Below are 20,631 nucleotides of genomic sequence, written 5' to 3'. Positions count from 1 at the left end.
TGATGTCGGGTCTGTAGTCTGCAGTGGCATCAAGGCACATCTCACACATTCACAGAGAGGATCTTCACAGACCGGCGAGATGCGGAGGATAGTGGAGCTCGTGGCGTGTTTGCTTATGATGTCCAGTCATGTCTCATCTCAGAGCAAGGTAAGAAAACCAAGTTCAAGAATGTGTTTTGCATTTATTTGCGCATATTCGGGATATGCAAAAAAAAACAACAACAACAACAAACGAACAACGAAGTTTAACATCGCTAATCGTTTCATTATTTCATTTTATGCATGAGCCATTATATGATTTTGAAAAAAAAACTTAGTTGCATATAAAAACATAGCTGTTAAGTTATATTTATTTTCTATAAATACCAGTTTAATTCAATTGTTAATCTAAAAACATATCTGTTAAATTATTTTTTTCTATAAATACCAGTTTAATTCAATTGTTAATGCACGCTGATATGATACCAGTTTAAAAGTTTAGTTTGCTTGTTTTCAAAATAAAAGCGGATATATTTGGGCTTTTTCTCTAAGCGGGATTTGGTGTTTTTATGGTTGAAATGATTGCTCGCGCGGGTGGGCGCTCTGAAAGTGTCCGGATTAAACTGTTCTGCAGGCACACACACACACACACACACACACTCCGCTGGCACGGGTTCAGAGGTCTCGGAGAAATACCCGAATACTGTACAAAATAACAGGTGCTCGGTCCTGCTTCCGAGGCTTGCGCTGCGCTGCTCGAACTATAATCTAATACACCTGCAATGAAGAAGATTCGCTTGCTCGGAGGTTTCCTCATTAGCCCTGAATGCTGAAATTAAAAGATCACACAAAATGGCACTTCTCTCAGCAGCCTCTATAACGATATCGGTTTTTATTTTTGCGAGGGTGTCAGCGGTTCCTCCAGCAGTCCAACTAAACTGACAGATTTTGATGAACACAAATGTAAGTGCGTAAATATAAAACGGGCCATAAATGTTTTCCAGAGGTTTCCATCCTACATAGTGCATCAATCTTTTAAATATCTGTGCATGAAATAAATTCTACAAAACCAATAGGTTATATGACTCACCTGTTCTGTATAAAATGAGAGATTTTAATAATGCATTTGAATTGGAACAAATACGTTTCCAGGAGTACCAAAAAATGCAATATTTGCTCAGTTGTTTTTAGCATCAGGCATGTTTCTACTGAAGTTGTCCTATTATTTTATAGCACAGTTACAAAGTGTATATAGTATATATTTTGAAAAACATGAAGGTCTATGTTATGTTCTCTGACTTGGATTACAAATATCTCTTTTACAAATCTGAGTGCACCTTTCTCCAACTCTAGAGGAGAAAACATTCTCTTTTTTTCCTCAGGAGAAAGATCTCTATTTGTTCTTCATTTCATCTCATTGCAATCTAGCTCAAACGTTCAATTTTTTCCCCGCTAAGGGCGCCTGTCGTTTTCAGGTAAACCATAAGACCTCGACTCACAGGTGTGTTTGATTAGAGCTGGAACTGAACCCAGGAAAGAAGAACTTCAGGAGCAGACCTTTGCCTCCTAAATCTTGAATAGAAATGTACAGTATTGAGACTGAGACGTCTAAAAAAAGCAAAGAAAAAAGAAATAAATTCCAGCAAGCTACGTTCTAATCCATCGCGATTGTTTCCGATGTCCTTCCGTTAAGATCTCCGCTCCAAATGTATTATGGGTGACATCCTCAAACCCTTTCACGCCGGTTGTTCACGGCGCGCCTAACAAGAAGTGTTTACCACTTCACTGGAAGCTTTTCTTTAAGCCCTCCAGCTGTGGCGGACAGATGAAAGGCTGATGTGTGAGCGGCGAAAGTCACTTCGGCTAAAACGGTTGGTTTCCCAAGAATAAAACTGCACATGAGAAAACGACACTGAGACGTCACGATGCATCAGGAGCCGCGCTTATCACAGGTCACGGCTCACTGGAGAGAGCGACAGGGCCCCAATCCTTACTCTTGTCGGATTTCTTTTTTCGTTTCATTCATTCCGCTAAAATGTTACCTGTGGTGAGCATGAGAAAATAATCTTCTAGAGAACGATGGTCTGTTGAAAAATGTGAGTGTTTTACTTTAAGACAGAGAGGGAATTTTTTTGGTCTTTTCACATGCAAAGCCATTATATAGGACGTTGCTAAGCCATTGTTATATGGTTACTAGGATGTTGTGAGTCGATGTTGTAGGTAGTTGCTGACTGGTCTGTGATATATGGCTCATAACATTTTATCACTTTTTTTTGCTGGAGATTGAACTTAAATGCATGCCAAGATGTGTATGAGTTTAGCATCACCAATGGATCCTCCGCGGTGAATGGGTGCCGTCAGAATGAGAGTCCAAACAGCTGATAAAAACATGACAGTAATCCAGAAAATAACCCATACCACACCAGTTTATATTTTATAAAGAGAAATGCTCTGTTTGGAAGAAACGAATGTATTATTAGTGCTGTTTGTCACCTTGGGAAAATATGTGGGTGTAAGTATAAATGTATATTTTTGGCGAAGGATGTGTGTACTATATATTTCAGTGTTTTTGTTGGTATGTGCCTCCTTTAGGTACAGTCTTTGGAAGTAAATTAAGACAAATAAAGATTAATAAAGACAAATACAAAATAAACAGTACTGATTTGAACGGATTTCTCTCTGAGACTCTTTTTTTGACTGGAGAAAGCAATATTATGGATAAAGGACTAATATTTTTTGTGGGAAGTAACAGTTTGTAGTTAAAAGACTCTTTGGTGGATTTGTTTCTCAGAAACGTGCCACTTTAGTCATAAATTCATGGACTGGTGTGGATTACTTGTGGCTTATTTTGATGTTTGGAGCAGTTTGGACTCTCATTCTGACGGCACCCATTCACTGCAAAATCGCTCTAAATCAGTTTCATTGAAGAAACCGATATATCTTAGATGGACATTTTAAGTTTTGGATGAGCTATTTCTTTAACAAATTGAACTTAAAAGTGGGTCAGTCCGATTTAAGAAGTCTCCAGGGGTGATAGAGGAGGAGGGCGAACGAGAAGAGAAAGAATGCATGAACAAGTGACGGATGGTGGAGGTCTTGAGAGTATCATTGACATGCTGCCGTTTTTTTTTTTTCTTCATTCCTGGCAGCACATCAAAGATTGTATATAGCCAAATTACTAATGATCGGATGAGTCCGGTTCTTCGCATGGGATTACAGAGGATTTGACCTTCCGTTTTTATCTGTCCTCTCCTCAGAAAGTTTACATTTCAGAGTTCTCACAGCTGTTATGTCAGCTGCTGCGTGAATCAGAGCTTGTGCATTTATATAGCTCCGTTGATCAGTATTGATCATCATTCTGCACCTGTGATGGGGTTAGTCTCTGTGGTCACTGTCACTGCTGATATGGGACAATAGAAGAGAGATAGAGCTATTAATTCAGCTTGGACAGAATAAATAGTTTGAGGTTAGTAAGATTTTTTAAAGTGGTATTAAAGTTCATATTTTGGTTTTGGGAGCCCCCAACAACAGATTGGCATGCATGCAAAGTCAAAAAGCACTCATTGTCTCATCTTTAATACTCAATGATTCCCAAACATTACGCTCAATGATTCACTTTTCCAAACCCCTAATGTGATGCTAATCTGTGGTGATTTGTTCATTTGGTGTTATTTTCATGTCCTCATGCCTGTAATGCCATAACGTTAACCATTACTTCAAACCGCTTCAAAAGCAGCACTTAGCGACAAAAAACAAATTAGCATTTTTTTTTTTTTCAAGTCAGCAAATTATAATGATTTCTGAAGGATAACGTGACACTGAAGAATGAAGTATTGACGCTGAAAAACCAGCTTTGCATTATAAAAATAAATTAATTTTAAAACAAATTCAAACAGAACAAATTAGCAAACCAATTTTAAGAGTTCATAAGATAAATATAATACAGTGCATATTTTTATTGTGGTGTTGGAATGGTTATATAGTGTAAATAACAATAACACTACAAGATCCAGTAGTTCTATCTCAACATAGCAAATAATTCTCAGGGATTTGTCACGCTGCCAGCATCTCAGTGGAAGAAATGCATCCCTGCTGAGGAAACCAGAGTGGATTCGCTTATTTTAGCACAACACAGCTGACACTTGCCCTCAGTTTGTTTGGACTTCGGTTGCTATCCTAAACATGCCAGAAAATAGCTGGGAAAGGGTGATGGTACATCCATGGTGACATGACATTGGCTGATTATATTCTAAATAAATCGGTGTGTATGTCAATAAACCGAATCCTCGGAACGATCCAAACACGCATAGTGTGGGGCAATAGAATAAAAAACATGTTCGAACAGCGAGTTAGCTCATAAATAACCCACATGCCCTTCATAAACACATTATCAGACGTGCAGATCGAGCAATAAGATCTTTCTCACGCTTTAAATTACCGAAGCTGGCAGGGTGTGATGATCTATGCAATCTATGCGTCTATTTGTTTTTTTGAGAAGGTCTCAGAATTGCTGAAATGGATTTAAGTAATCCAAGATGTTAAAACCTTCTTACACACACACACACACATACATACCGACAAGAATTTGACTAAGTGCTTTTAAACTTGCACCGATCTGAATTAGGACAAACTGTGTATGATCCGGCTATCTGTTCTCAGAGGTCAAAGGTCACTCTGTTGAAACCATCTGCTTGTTTTCCACTTAGTCTTTTGACAATAATGGCCTAGAAGACAGATGAACGGTAACTCTGTAAGCCTAAAGATGGTGTATTCTACAGCTCGTGTGATTGATTTACTCTTGTTAACACAGACTAGCAGGTTTTAGGCTGTTCTGTTGAAGCTGAAAGGATGAGAAATGTTTTAGGATTTGGGTTTTAAATGGTTAAATTTACCGTATGACTTGACACTAATGACATTTTAGTAATTGAGTAATGACGGAGATGTGGATCTAAGAAGGAGGAGAGGTCGTAGGTCACTGTGGCACATGTGGCTGAATTCTGTTGTGTGGCACTGATGACCTCTTGACCTCAAACTTTCATATCTAATGTCAGGAAGGCAGCAGTGATCAATAAACTTAAGTCTCAGGTTAACTTAAGACTGACCCGCATTAGAATGAGGACGTTTTGATGTTACTACAGAGAACTAAAGTGTATAAAGTTTTGACGGAAGTGACACTGAAGTTGATCATGCTGTAATTTTCTTCATTTTCTATCCATTTCCCTTTCAGATCTTCGGGGAGGAACAAGTCCGCATGACATCAGAGGGATCCGACTGCCGCTGTAAGTGCATCATGCGGCCTTTGACCCGGGACGCATGCGCACGCTTGCGGACAGGAAGTGTGCGTGTGGAGGATTTTTACACGGTGGAGACGGTGAGTTCCGGAGCTGACTGTAAATGCTCCTGCACGGCTCCGCCCTCTTCTCTCAACCCCTGCGAGAACGAATGGAAGATGGAGAAACTCAAGAAACAGGCGCCAGAACTGCTCAAGGTAAGCCATGTTCAATTTCAAAATGCAACCCTAGAGAACTATATGTTCTCTAAAAAACTGCAGACAAAATTTTACTAAACAATAAGACGAAAATAAAAATGAACCAAAATATAAGGATGCCGTTCCCTAGATGGTCTCGTGAACACGATATTTTAAGTCGAGACATATTAAAGCCGCGAGTTAATACGATGTTCTCACAAATTAGTATCTCGTGGCCATGTTATATTACCACTTTCCCACGACTTAATATGTCGCGGCCACAACAAAAATAAGTGAACCGAAGACGATCCCTCCCCCGGTCACCATGAACTTTAGCAAAAACGCACTTTGAAAGCACTCAGCTAACATTATTAAAACATTCTTAGAATATATTTTTAATACCTGGGTATTGTGTTTGGACATTACTGAATGCTACTGGTCCACAACTGTGACATAACTTGAAAAGTAGTAGGAAAGGAAGTGCTCTTTTTTTTGAGGACGCTTATTCACTAGAGAATGTTGGACGGCAGAATTCATGCATGCAGCGCACGTGTTCGCAAGTGTGTTTTTATAGCACCTGTCCTCTTTCCTCTGCACCATTCCTGTCTGGTTCAGTCTTTCCCTCTTTTTTCTCTGTCTGAGTGTTCCAGTCCATATCTCCACATAAAACACACACACACACACACACACACACACACACAGAGAGAACGAGCCACATGACAATCCCGCCAGATTTGCTTCTGCTAAAGGCCTCAAATTCATTCAGCAACCTTTAGGCAGTGTTTAAGCACAATGGCTTGAATATTTCCACCTCAAACATTTGCTGATCTTGTGCTGTTTAGCTCCAAACATGTGGCTCTGTTTCGAACTCGCTGCAGTTTCTTCATATCTGTTGATGTCACATGAAGCCGTAAATAACCGTGACAGTCAAGCTGTTACACGACTGAACTCTTTGCAGCACGCGTCAACAATAAGCATGTGAGGAAATATGTCTCCTGTTTATCTTTTTTCTGTTGAAAAACCAGTTTAAATCCAAACTAGTTGTTTTTTTTCTGGTTTACACTCTTAAAAACAAACCCAGTTAACAGTTCTCAGAACTTTGGCTAAAGTTCTGCCAAGGTTCTCTCAAAGTCATAAACCAATGTTCTTCCAGTAATGATGATAGAGTGTTTGTTAAAAGTTATGTTTGTTGATGTTCTAAAAACATTAACAAAACGTTATTTAGAAATCATTAATTGAACTTTTTTCTGAAACTCTGATTGACTAATGGTTTTTAAATTTAACTTCTATTTTTAGAACGCTGAGAGAACATTCAAAAGCAACATTCCCTTATACTTGCAAAATGATAAAATGGAATGTTTACTTCATGTTCATATATTTAAACGAGAAGAAATATTTGTAAACCATTTTGAACATTCTGAAATACCTATTTTAAGGGATAACTCATTAGGAAGTGGGAGCTTGGAAAGTTTTAAAAAGGGGGTTTTGCATGCAGTGATTATACAGAAGAACCATTTTTGGTTCTATAAAGACCCTCAGACATTTATTTGATCTTATTTAGAATGAAACGTTTCCTCGGATGTTAAAGGTTCTTCATGGAAACGTCAATAAAGAAGCCAGTGGCAGTTTTTTCTGGTGAAGCTGGTTGACTAAAGTAGAAACATTAATAACTATTGTTGATCTTTGACATGACAAACTGCAAAAAACTGCAAAAAAAAGAACTGTTCATAATTACAAATTCATTAAACCCAATCTGCTTTGTTAACCTTCAAAGAAAAATTTCACTTATGTTTAAAAAGTCTGTTTCTTGGTGTGCAGCTGCAGTCCATGGTAGATCTTCTGGAAGGAACTCTCTTCAGTATGGACCTTCTCAAAGTTCACTCATACATCAATAAGGTGGTGTCTCAAATGAATAACCTTGAGGAGGTGAGTGTGATTGTACTACTGAGTGCGTGTGAACATACACATGTGAACATTAATGGCTGGATTTAACTGGACTCAGGACATTCTGTAGCTACCCACAATGCTCTGGCTAAAGTTATTATCCGTTATACTGCTTCACTTTGGCTTGAGGGATGGGAAAATAATGTGCTTGTAAGAAAGAGCAGGACACAGAGAGGAAGTGTCCAAAGGACAAAACCACAGTCATGTAATAGTCACACTTATGCACTCTGTTTTTATTTCCAATTAAATTTTGCTCATTATCGGGTAAAGCTGGTCTGGAAATCTGCACCACGAAAGATTTACTGCATGTACAATGTGGGTCATTATCAAATACCTTAGTTATATAGTCTAAGACCACTACTCAAAAATTGCCTCTGTTTTGAATTTCTGGGATTAGTACGATTATTTTGTTTATGAAATGCAATAAATAGACCAAAAGTCAAAGTAAAGACATTTATAATGTCACAAAATGCTGTTCTACCCAAACAAGATTGTTTTAGAACCCAGAAAGAAATAGTATCACACGATCATCATTTGTATCACATTTTCCTTAAAAATATTATGCAGCGCAACAGTTTTATACACTTATAATAATGAATTATTTTTTCACAATATTACAGTTTTTACAAATAAATAACAGTTTGAATGGTATTGCATTGTATTATCAGCATAACAATTTGAGTAAAATGTTGAATTGAAAGATGAACACTTTAGTTCTATGCAGATGCATTTATTCATACAAATTCATACATTTAGAGCAGTTGTGAGATTAAAAGCTGTGTATCTCATCCAGATGATAAAGATGAACCTCTCTCGGGAGAATGACTTTGTGAGAGACAGCGTGGCGACTCTGACCAATCAGCTACGGCAGTATGAGAACCATTCTGACATCATGATGAGCATAAAGAAAGAGCTGTCCAATCTGGGCCTTCAGCTGCTGCAGAAAGACTCCACCCCCTCAGGCCCTAAAAGCAAAGCTCAGGTAAAGGTCTTGACCTTTCATCTCTGACTTTAGCCATTTAAATAGATTGTTAAAAGAGTCGAGCTCATTGCAGAATGTGCTCTGGTAGTATATAGAAAATGTGCATACTGTGTGCATTTGTAATATGACACTAACAATAATTAGATGATATTTACACTGAATGCAAATAGCAATGTATTCTATTTTCGCTAAGTGAAAATGGCAGTATTTTTAGTAATATGCTTTCAACATTAAGTGCAAATAGCTATGTTAAAATAGCAGGATAGAATAATATTTGCAGTACAGCATGCAATAATAATGTATTGAGAGCAAATTATTATAAAATGTTCATCCAACATTTATTTTGAGATTTATTTTGATGTTATATAAGATAGGAAAGAGAGATAAAGTTTGTCAAATATTGATTATGTCAAAAAAAAATACACAAATTAACATCTATGCCACTGAAGCTGATGTTTGGCCATATTTTGTAGTGAAAATGGACAGTCCTTATATGATTACTCCTTATATGTAAGCGTATGTGGAGTTTTTATGATGGGATCTCTAACATCTGTTGAGCTAGACATGTGTTATGTTTGTAGGACACACTGGGGACAAATATCAAAGATGTTTCAAAGTTTCCAGCAAAGAAACCAGAAAAAGGGAAACCTCCACCAAAGCCAGCGAAAGAAAAGCCCGCCAAGCCAAAGAAAGAGACCACAAAACCAAACAAACCCGGTAAACCAGAGCAAACAGAACTGCCCGGTAAAACCAAACCATCACAGAACCAGCCAGGACTCATCCGGGGAATCACATACTACAAAGCCACCAAAACTGAAGAGACAGGCAACCAGAAAGGTAAGAAACAACTAAGTCTTATTTATACATACACACGCACAAACTGAACCCCAAAGGGTTTGGCGTCGATTAAATACATAATACAGGTACTATCAGATTTAGTCAGAGTGGGGGGACAGATGTTCACCAGTTTTGCCCACAAAAGTTTAGATATGTCACACGCCCAGAAACACAAATTCTTTTAAAGACAAACTTGTTTCCTTTGTGTTCCCCATAGAAGCGCAGCTGCTTGTATCCGCGCCAGTCCAGACACACACTTAATTCGATATTAGCACAGACACACTCTCATAACCCAAAACACATGTGCACACATTCATATCCACACAGCCAATAAACTAATACACAATAAACTAACAGACAGTAAACCACTTCATCTGCTGAAAACGCGAAACAGTTTTCTGTTCTGGCATATAATTATTAATATGGGGACTCGTCCACAGCCTGCACAAACCTGTCTATTTGTAATCAAATGTGAGTATACAATAAACCCGGAATAAATTTGAATCTTACAGATTCAAGTCTTGCAAGTCTTAGTTTATATCTCAAAATTCATATTATTTTATATAAACTATAATGTAGTATAAGACAAAACCTGCAATTCTGAGAAGTATGAATTATGAGATAAAAAGACAATTATATATATATAATTATATATAATTATATACATATGTATTGCAAGATTTTATGACAACATTTGCAATATGAATTCAAAATGTATTCAAAATATTTTCATTCTATGATGGAATAAGTTCTATAGTCTTATAACACCCACAATAACACAGGGACACTTTTTCCACATGTAAATGCCAGATGAGCATTTAGAAAAGTTACACACACCTATAGACTTTGCTATGCAATACCCTTGATGTCTGCTGGTAAAAAGAAATTATTAATATTATTAATATTACCAGTGCTAATTCTAACCTTGAAATTACATTTTTTCTTTTTTACAACTTACAATCCTTTAATTACTAACCTGATTACCAAAACAACTGCATCTACTGTTTCAAATCAAGTTATTTTGATTCGGGTTCCTAATTGAGGAAGTCCTCGAATGTCCTCAGAGGGAGGTTTTGTTGGATTTCTGTCTCTTTTGGGACATTTTTGGCCCTATACTACAGCTGAGTACACACACTGAAGTCCCACATAATGAGCATCTCACAGTGAAACTGGATCTCAGGATCTTGGGACTTGATGATCCAGCACACGCATTAGCAGGATACTAGTGTAGGACGCCAGCCAGAGAGTGACTTTAGAGTCTGAAATGACAGCCAACATGCACTAATGAATTAGCTTCAGTTTCTGATGTGTGCATGACATTCATATCGACTGCAGGGTTTCTACAAAAACCAGCCAAATGTCTCCAATTCAACAGTGTTTCTATTCATTTTGGGAAGGCGGCCTCACTTCCTGTTTAAGTCCTAGATTGGTTCCTCTCGCCTGACTGACTCCATGGTTACCGCCATTTGTGATTGGGGCAGCACAGATTATACAATGATACAAGAATGGTTCTAAAAGCCGCCCAATCAATGACGTCTATAGTGACATGTAATGCGGTCTGAACTAATCTTGTGCTATCCATAAGCGTAACCTAATCGCTGCTACCCAAACTGGGTCGTGACTGTTTCGGAACATGTTAGATACAATCACAAGGAATTTGATTAAAACATAAATTACTGTAAACGAACGGCCCTGAGATTGGTTTGTACTCTAGCACTTTGGAAACGTCTCTCGTTGCAGTTCAGGTTTGCAGACAAAATAAAGTTGAGTTTTAAACATTTCAGATGTGCCATTCTTCAAATTTGTAGGTTTTATAACGCACACCATGGATGTCGGATATTTAACAATATAAAAACATATATAAATGGAAATAAAATGGAAAAAAAGAACAGTAGTTAAAATCCTGTAAAGATTTGCTTATGTATGATTATCGAAAGAGGGTCACATGTCATGTTATTATTATTTTTTTTTTACATGTGACAATGCATTTTATTTTAATAGTGTTGAAAATCAGAGCACAGCTTTTCTGTTTTGGGCCAAACAGGCCCGTATTGTTTTTAATGCAATCCAACAAGAAAAAGGGAAATGGAAAAAAGACTAAAACAATAAAACAATACGTGAAATTGAGATTTTTTTCGGTTTAAAATAGACACAATGCTCAATAACACTAACAAACTTTTATGTTTATTTATTTTTTATATCACTACTACAGTGACTATTTGCACTAGGGTGCACATGATAACTACAACTTAGTGTAAACTGATGTTAACAAATTTGTAAATCCTTTCCAAAACACTTTTGTGTTGAAGCTTTGCATGCACATTCCTTAAATGAAAAAACCCTAAACTAAACAGTTATTTAAATCGGTGTCTTAAGCAATTTAAAAACCAACGTGGGTTTAACTGATAGCATATTTCCAAGCTGTAAATCTTGCCTTTCCAAACCGAATGTACTGTAACACAGCGTTAGCCCTTTTTTTAAATCAGACTTATTTGACAAACATCAACAAGTGCGCAAGTAACACTCTTTCTTTTTTTAATCATCTTTTATTTTAATATTTAATGTTCCTTGGCACTTTTTTTTGAAACATTAGAGTATGTTTGCTGCAATGCCAATATCATGGTTTTGATTCCCAGAGAATGCATAAAATTTGCTAAATGGATCTTAATCTGTATTTAGATCTTAGGTCACTTTTAATTTTCATAACCTATGCTTTGTATTCACTGAATGTTTATTGTCAGCTAAAATTTGAATTTTTGTTGTGCTTCGTCAGTTAAAACAATCTTTACCGCAGAAGCCTTGTCTTTGTTCACGTCAAATTGAATATGACATCTCCTCAGACTAAGGTCTATTTAACGTTGTTAGTGTGTCTTGGCTATTGGGCTGGACTTCATTGACGGGTTTAAGATAATGTATAACAGAGCTGTGATGGAGATTCAGTATGATCTGTCCTGACAGGAATGCAAAGCCAATACAAAAGCCAGCGGTCCGAGCGCAAGTCAAGTAAATATGTTCTAATAAACATAAATTACTTTTACTATTAAATGCGATTTATTTTCGTCGTCCCACCCTGTGATCTAATGTACAGTAAATCGAATCCAGTCTCTCGTAAATATAGCTTTCCCACAATCCTGTGCCACCCCAGCAGGTGCACTAGCACAGTAAACATGACAAACCCTAGTGAGATCGAGCGTGTTTTATGCTAAACATGAGAAACCAAGTGTTTTTATATTGTTGTGCAGTTTGGCAAAATACTTACGTACTTTGTAGATGCAAGTCTTGTCCTGGAAGTGTTGAGTAATTGGTGTAGAAGTGGATTTAAAATCAAACTTGACATGTCAACAAGTTTTACTGGCATTACAAAGTTTCCAGAGACTTCATGTACCCACACAGAGCAGGTGTAGGAAATAAATAGCTCTGAGCTTGGCTCTTGTCTATTTCAGAATTTGTCGAGTCATATGCAATACTGATCAAACGTTTGGAATAATTACGTTTTTTTTGTAAGAAGCCTTTTATGCTCACCGAGGCTGCATTTATTTGATCAAAAATACAGTAAAAAAACTATACTGTTTTTAAATATTTTTACAATTTAAAATAACTGTTTTCTATTTGGGTATATTTTAAAATGTAATTTATTTTATGTGATGCGAAGCTGAATTTTCAGCATCCTTTCTTCGGAAATCATTCTAATATGCTGATTTGCCGCTCTAAAAACATTTCTTAGTATTATCAATGTTGAAAGTGCTGCTCACTTTCTGTTTTCAGTGTATGAAATGTTAGCCGATTTTAATCTCTCTTTCTTGTTTTTTGTTTCATGTGAAGAGAGACCCGATGAAACGGACACTTTGCTTGAGGTAGAGGTAGAGGAAGAGGAAAGTACCATACTTCCCGGCACCTTAGCAACAGAGATAACCCCGGCAACTGTACCCATGACAACAACAACAACAACAACAACAACAACAACACCTCCCACAACAACAACAACAACAACAACAACAACCCAGAGGACGACAACCACTAGCAGAAAAATATACAGAGAGGAGCGACCAGCTCCAACCATTGCACTAGTGCTGGACAACACCAGCAACAACTCATACATCGCAGGTACAGTGGATTTCAACAACCAAAAATGATCCTAAACTAAAACCAAGACAAAAAAATAGCTTTAAAACAAATGCAAACTGCAATGAAACAGGGCTGTAAATGTAATTAAAACGAAACTTTTAATACAAATTAGCTAAGTGAAATTCCAATCGATGTGTCATTGATGTTTTTTGGCAGTTAAAGAGCAGAGCTGTGAAGGGACGCTGGCGTCTGTTGATCTGCCGGTCAAACAGCACAGTTACGGCAGGAATGAGGGCGCATGGATGAAGGATCCCGCCGCCAAGGACTCCAAAATCTACGTCACCAACTATTACTACGGCAACAACCTTGTGGAGTTCCGGAACTTGGACAACTTTAAACAGGGTGTGTAGGATAATTCATACTTAACGCTGTTATTTATTGATTGCAGCTGTCTAGAGACATTACGATAGACATTTGAGGCACAATATCTTTTGTGTGACACAATTCACAGAGGACGCTGCGTGTTTCGAATGAAAAGATTCGTATTGTTTTTAGGAAAAGATGATAGGGATTTTCTTCGGATAAGGTTCGGATTTCTGAAAAACTGTAAGTGTGAATGGTGTCAATGTCTGTGCTTGAGAACATGCCAATTTCTTTTTGTGTCTGGGAGTGTGCTGCTCAGTCAATGTGTGTGTGTGTGTGCTGCTCAGTCAATGTGTGTGTGTGTGTGTGTGTGTGTGTGTGTGCTGCTCAGTCAATGTGTGTGTGTGTGTGTGTGTGTGTGTGTGTGTGTGTGTGTGTGTGTGTGTGTGTGTGAGTGAGACAGAGAGAGAGAGAGAGAGAGTCTGGCACTGAAACAAGAGAAAGAGTTTGGAAGATGTTATAGTAAATTTTAGTGTGAGTGTGTGTGTGTGCCTGTTTAGACTGGTATTAATATATTTCTAAAAATATTTCCTGTTAAGACAGAGCTAGGGGAGTCATAAACTGAATTTTTTAAGGGGCAACAGTGGCAGTTTTGGCTTGCTTGGAGATAGGCAAGATAACCATAATGGAAAAAAAATGCTTATTTGTATATTTTATATTTCTATCTATCTATCTATCTATCTATCTATCTATCTATCTATCTATCTATCTAGATAGATAGATACATAGAAACACACATAAGAAATTCATATGTGATAAATAAAATATATAAGAAATGTAAACAGTACATCAAAACTAAGAATTGCTTGTTTTCTAATGCTTGATTTCCTTTTTTTTTAGTTATGTAGCATTTAGAATCTGTTTTTTACATTTAAAATTCCTCTGATTTGCGGGTTAATGCTAGGCCAAGGATACATTTACTGTTGTTTTGCTCATTTTGGCGCGCAAAATCCAGTTGTTTCAATATGCAAACTGGGAGATACGCTTGAGGCTGAAATATTTTCCCGTGCAGATTTCACAACGACTGAAATGACCTGTATCCAATAGAAAACTGCTTGGTTTCAACATGACTTATGCACGGGTTGTGCTTTATAGTTTGTTGTTTTATCCGCTTCTCTCTCTTTTCCTGGCAGGCCGTTGGAGTAACCTGTACAAGCTGCCTTATAACTGGATCGGAACGGGTCATGTTGTGTACAGAGGAGGGTTTTACTATAACCGTGCCTTCACAAAGAACATCATCAAATATGACCTCAAGCAACGTTTTGTAGCCGCCTGGGCTCAGCTCCACGACGTCGTCTACGAAGACACCACACCTTGGAAGTGGAAAGGTCACTCTGATATCGACTTCGCCGTGGACGAGAATGGACTTTGGGTCATTTACCCGTCCGTTGATGACGACTACGGGCAGGCCGAGGTCATTGTAGTCAGTAAACTAGATCCCAGTGACCTGTCTGTCAAAAAGGAGACCACGTGGAGGACGAGACTGCGGAGAAACTCCTTCGGGAACTGCTTCATAATATGCGGCGTCCTGTACGCGGTGGACATTTACAATCGGCGGGAAGGGGAGGTTTCGTACGCATACGACACGCTCACGGGCGCCGAGGCGTCCCCGCGTTTACCGTTCATCAACGAATACGGGTTCACCACACAAGTCGATTACAACCCGAAAGAGAAGGTTCTGTACGCCTGGGACAATGGACACCAGCTCACCTACAGCATCAACTTTGTAGAGCAAGAAAAGAAATGAAATCAGACTTATTTACTCAAAGCAAAAGCCACTTCCTGATTGTAACTGCCTCATTGGTTCCACTGACAAATGCTCTCTTGAAACGGTCTATCGTCTCCTAATGAACTTTAGCAGACGTTTCTTAGAGATTATATGAATACAAAGGGATTACATAACCGCTGCTCTCAAATTCAAATCCCGTTGTATGAAATCTAAAGGCCCTTTTATACGATTTACGTCAACATTCCCAGTAACTGCGGAGTTACTTGTTGTGCGCAGGTTGACCCACATAAACTTTGACCATTTCGAATTAGCAAACGATTTTAATTGGTTAAAGTTAACCAATTCTTTCTGCACACGTCGCCGGCATTTTTAAGCATGATTATTGGACAATTTGTATAACCTTTGTTTTGCTACTTAAAACAGAACAGGATAGTTTTTTTGTACTTGCACATTGTTCTTACGTCCAGTTAAAGGTTGTAGATTGTTCACAATTGACCATTTGCAAAGACCAGATGCTGTTGTCGGACAAAAATGGGAGATTCTGCGTTATGATTGGACACATCACCTGTCAATCAAACTCATGCAAAGGGTGAATTGCATCTTGCATTTAATTTTAATCTCTATTTTTTTAAAAAACTACTTTTAAATGTGTACGCAATTTACACTTTCCTAACCAGGCATGCTGAAAATAAAGCAACATCAAACACATTTTTTTTTATATAAAATAATAATTACATTTAAATTTGAAATAAAATTTATAATAAATACAATTAAATAATACAATGTAATGTTTTACTTATTGTTTTTATGTAGTAAGAATATCTAAAAATCTTTACTGCATATTTTTAATGGGATTGAACTTAAATACAAGTGTATTTTGTTTGCAACTCTTACATTTTTAACAGTTTTAAGTGAAAAAAAAAACTTTAAAACAAGTCAAAAATCTCAAATATTTAAAATACATGTTTTTTGCTTCTCAAATGAATTGGTGTTGCTTAAAGGATATATATTTTAACAGGTGAATTAGACAAAAAACGTATTAAGAACAGGATTTCCAGCAGCGGCATGGCATAAATCCTCCTGATTACAAACGTCTTGCGCATCTCTCCTGGTTAAGACATGTGTAAATCATTAAGTAAAAGGTTTCGTGACTTGCTCTTCTTTAACACAAATAAAAGCTTGTCATGCCAACCACACCAACATAACGTAACCTCATGTTTCACGTACCTGTAATGATATTTTATAAACATAACAAGCATTCTGAAGGAAAACTGTTATATGTTTTCACATCAAGAATGTGCCAGAAAATTGTCTTCCAGTGTTTTGGCCCATATAGCCTCAGCGGACTGGTAAAGCATAACATCATAATGAAGAAAGAATGCTTTGTGTGCTAATGAGAGCGTATGATTATGTTTGGGAGTCTCTTTAATGACTGTACAGGGTTACCAATAGACTGTTTATATGCGAGGTAAGCCTGTGTGACGCATTGGTAAGGATACATGTGTCACGTATAAACAGTTCAGCGGTGTTTAAAATGTTGCTTTAAAGCAGTTTGTCGTCCTCGTGCCCTCTGTAAATAGCAGAATATTTTTTAATTTTGTCTTGAGTTTTTAGAAACCCAATCTTCCCAAGAGGAAGAGATTTCTTTAACTCTGTCAATGAAGCATGTCTGATTTTAATAAAGTTGAATTGGATTTTGTTGGTATTGTGAAATATATTTCTAAACAGATTAAAAAGACTGCTGGGATGGAAGTGGGAGCAGCTTCTGGTTTGTGGGATCGTGTGGGTTTTGTTAAAGAAAGCCTTGAAGGCCGTGAAATCTGAATTGACCCCATTTTTTATTTGAATGCATGTTATTGGTCTTATTGTGAATGATTAATCTGTGTGTTGACTTTGCAATATTTAATCAAAATGCAATTTTTTTTATAGTCGTTATACCTTGAAATATGCCACACGCAGCAGTAAAATCAGTTGTAATTTTCTTTTTATGAATCATAAATATTACACAAAAAAAACCTGCTTCGAAAACTTAATTTAAGTACTAAAATTACTACTACTAAAATTGAAATAAAATAAAAAAGCTAATCTGTCTTTCTGACATTCATATATTACATGCAACCAAAATTTTTTTTTACTAATGTTATTATTTTCGCAATCCAATCAACAACCGAATGGACAAAATCTATTTTTTTCTTTATTTATAGTTGTTTCGCTCTGAAAAATGTCACGTTATGGAACTAAAAGTGGTTGCAACTCCTATCGATTTTTTAAAAAATTCATTTTTTTAATTAAATGTAACAATAAGCTGCACTGGCTTTCAGCTCTTTACTAAGGCCGGACAATGAAGGGTGTCGCATACAGCGTAAACGGTTTTTCGTTATAATAATTAGTGCTAATGTGCTGGCTACACATGGTCAAAAACGATTTTTTTGGACTTGATATTTAACAGTTGTTTCATAAATGAGAGAAAAGTACAGCTTGCATTTATTCGTGCCGCAATTCTCGCTGGGAACCCTTGCATCAGTATACTGTGAACATCACACTATTACAGGTAATCTGTAAATATACAAGAGATCAGGGCAAAGCAAACACAGATAATCATTGTGATTCTACAGATCAGTGCTGTTATATCAGTCATTTCCTGAGCCTGTTCACTCTTATATATTGCTGTGAGGATCTATAGGACTCAATTCAAAGGGTGCGCTTTGTGGGCCTTTGTCGCAATGGTTAGTGTTCTTGTCAGTGGATAATTGGTCAGTTAGTGTGTTTTGTTGCTTTTGAGCGGTTTTCTCTCTCTGATGGGTGGTTCTGTGTGGTAGTCCAGTGTTTTTGGCAGCAGTCGTGTGCGTAAATCATTGAGATTAACTCCGCGGAACACGAGAGTTCGTTTTAATAACTGTGGAGCGATGTTGTGGAGAATGAAACTGTAAAATCAGTAATCTGCAATTAATCAAACTTCCAGTGCAGAGAGAATCAGGCAGCGGATGAGAGACGTGCCTGAAAGCACTTTATGGTTTTGGCTGGAGCTGCGGATAGTTTGAGGAGAGAGAAGACACTAGTTTCTCAGAAACAAGATAATGTGAGAATGTTTTAACAATTGATCTTAATAATTCACACATGGTAACATCACAGATGTTTTTTTTTAGGCCGGGTTATTTTCGCTCAATAAAAAAAACAAAAACATTTCCATCACTTAAAATAAAATAGACATTAACTGAAATCAAATTAAATACAAAAAGCTTTTTTTATTTATATATTTTTAAGTTTAAGTAATAAAATAAATAAAACTAAAAATCTATATAAAATTATAACACAACATATCTAACAATTCAACTAAAATAAAATAAGTAAAAAATGTATTCAATTAAATTTATTTAAAATAACTAAAACTATAATTTTTATAGAATTTTTAGTGACACAAAAAGGTTCATTAGTTAACATTAACTAACAATGAACGATACATTTATTAATCTTAGTATTTATTAATTAATTCAAATCAAAATCACAAGTTGTGTTTCTTAACATTAGTTAATGCGTCATGCCCTGACTTGAACTAACAATGAACGACGTATAGATTAACGCTGCAATACATGTATTGTTCGTTGTTTGTTTGCGTTAGTTAATACATTTTCTAACGTTAACAAATGACACCCTGTTTTTACACACAGTCCTGCGAAAACCATGAACCAGCTTAAGGAACAAGAAGTGGTTTTAACGTCGGTCTACAGTGGTCTACCAGACCTCATGTTCTGCTGACACATACGTTTAGGCCACATATGTGTTTGTGCATTTGTTAAGGCCTCAGAGGCTTTAGGGATTAAAACTGAGCCCCAGATTAAACAGAACAGAGGCAGCTCACTCTCATTATCTAGCATCTCATCCTGTGGTATTTAGGTTGGGGTAGCGGGGGTTAGTTAGCTATAGTCCTCCGACTGTGCTTCTACATACAGACACCGAAGTGTCATATGTTATAATTTAATGTCCAAAAGCAACAATCCCTACAGGGCTTCCTGAGGTTAAGTGCTGCGGTCAAGGGCACATTTGATAAATCATGATTTGTGATTCTTGTTTCTAGGTCGTCCTCAACCAAGAGCCATATTCATTTTAATTCTGTTGTTGTTGTTATTGGTAACGAATACCAAGTAAATAACAAGAAGAATAACCACTTGCAGCAATTTATATGCACCACAAATCTTAATTTAACTTTAATCTTGCGATTAAAAGAACCAAAGACTTAAAATACTTCAACTATTTGAAAATCTGGAATCTGAGGGTGCAGAAAATATAAATATTGAGAAAATAGTACAGTAGAAATGCACAAAATATATTCAGGGAAACACGATCTTTGCTTAAAATCCTTATGATTTTGAGCATAAAAGAAAAATTGATCATTTTGACCCATACAATATTGCTGGCTATTGCTATAAATATATCTGCGTTACTTCCTGGTTTTGTGCTCCAGCTTACAGCAAATCAAATGGAGACCATTTAAAATGCTTGGACATCAGTTTTTTTTTTTTAAATGTCAAATAAATAAATAAATAGTTTACTGAAACCTGAATGATTCCTGAAGACATACATCCGCTGCCGTCATAAATTCATTTATTCCTGCTGCAGTTCATTTTGATGATAGGAGTCATCAAGACTGCTTTATGGCATTTTATACAGCTGATTCAGGTGTCTGGTCTGCCAGATAGGAAATTGCCCCATGCAAATGTTTGCGGCATCATAATTCCTCGGCGCAAAAATAAAATACAAAAATTCAATGCAGAAGATGCTGTCGGATTTATCTTAAAGAGAATTCCTCATTCAGAGTGAAAACATCCTCAGTGTTTTAATGCGCACAATCCAAGCCAAACACAAGGAAATGAAGAGCTTTAGTTTGGAGCTGATCTTGATGTCGGGATAACAGCGATTCTTCACGGATGCCCTTAAATGGGAGAATCGTCAAAATAAGTAAACAATTCCAATTTCTTTGCCTTCATGGGAATATGAAAGTGACTCTCTTCTTTCTCACGTTATCTTTGTCTCTGGAGCAAATTATGAATATCAGCAGTAAATTAAGAAACTTGAGGAGGTCATTCCCTCTGAATTGTGTTTTTAAGCATGGCAGTGGAAGATTGTGTTTGGAATTGTCCCAGGAGAAAAGTCTGAATAATAGCAGGACATCCATGCACATGCAATAACAGTGACTGTGCTTAAAAG

At 36.9% G+C, this 20,631-nt stretch overlaps 1 protein-coding gene across 1 annotated transcript; it reads left to right on the top strand.

Moving 5' to 3' along the window:
- LOC122341107 (olfactomedin-like protein 2A) lies at nt 1–17,120 on the top strand. Its single transcript, XM_043234442.1, has 8 exons — nt 1–148; nt 5,207–5,467; nt 7,265–7,372; nt 8,184–8,372; nt 8,954–9,209; nt 13,032–13,313; nt 13,491–13,676; nt 14,831–17,120. The coding sequence occupies exons 1-8, from the start codon at nt 80–82 to the stop codon at nt 15,442–15,444; spliced, it is 1,965 nt and encodes a 654-aa protein (XP_043090377.1). The 5' UTR covers nt 1–79; the 3' UTR covers nt 15,445–17,120.
- The last annotated feature ends 3,511 nt before the right edge of the window (nt 17,121–20,631 follow it).

Source organism: Puntigrus tetrazona, unplaced genomic scaffold (genome assembly GCF_018831695.1).
Source record: "Puntigrus tetrazona isolate hp1 unplaced genomic scaffold, ASM1883169v1 S000001111, whole genome shotgun sequence".
Lineage (NCBI taxonomy): Eukaryota > Metazoa > Chordata > Actinopteri > Cypriniformes > Cyprinidae > Puntigrus > Puntigrus tetrazona.
This window is presented reverse-complemented; position numbering and strand designations above follow the sequence as displayed.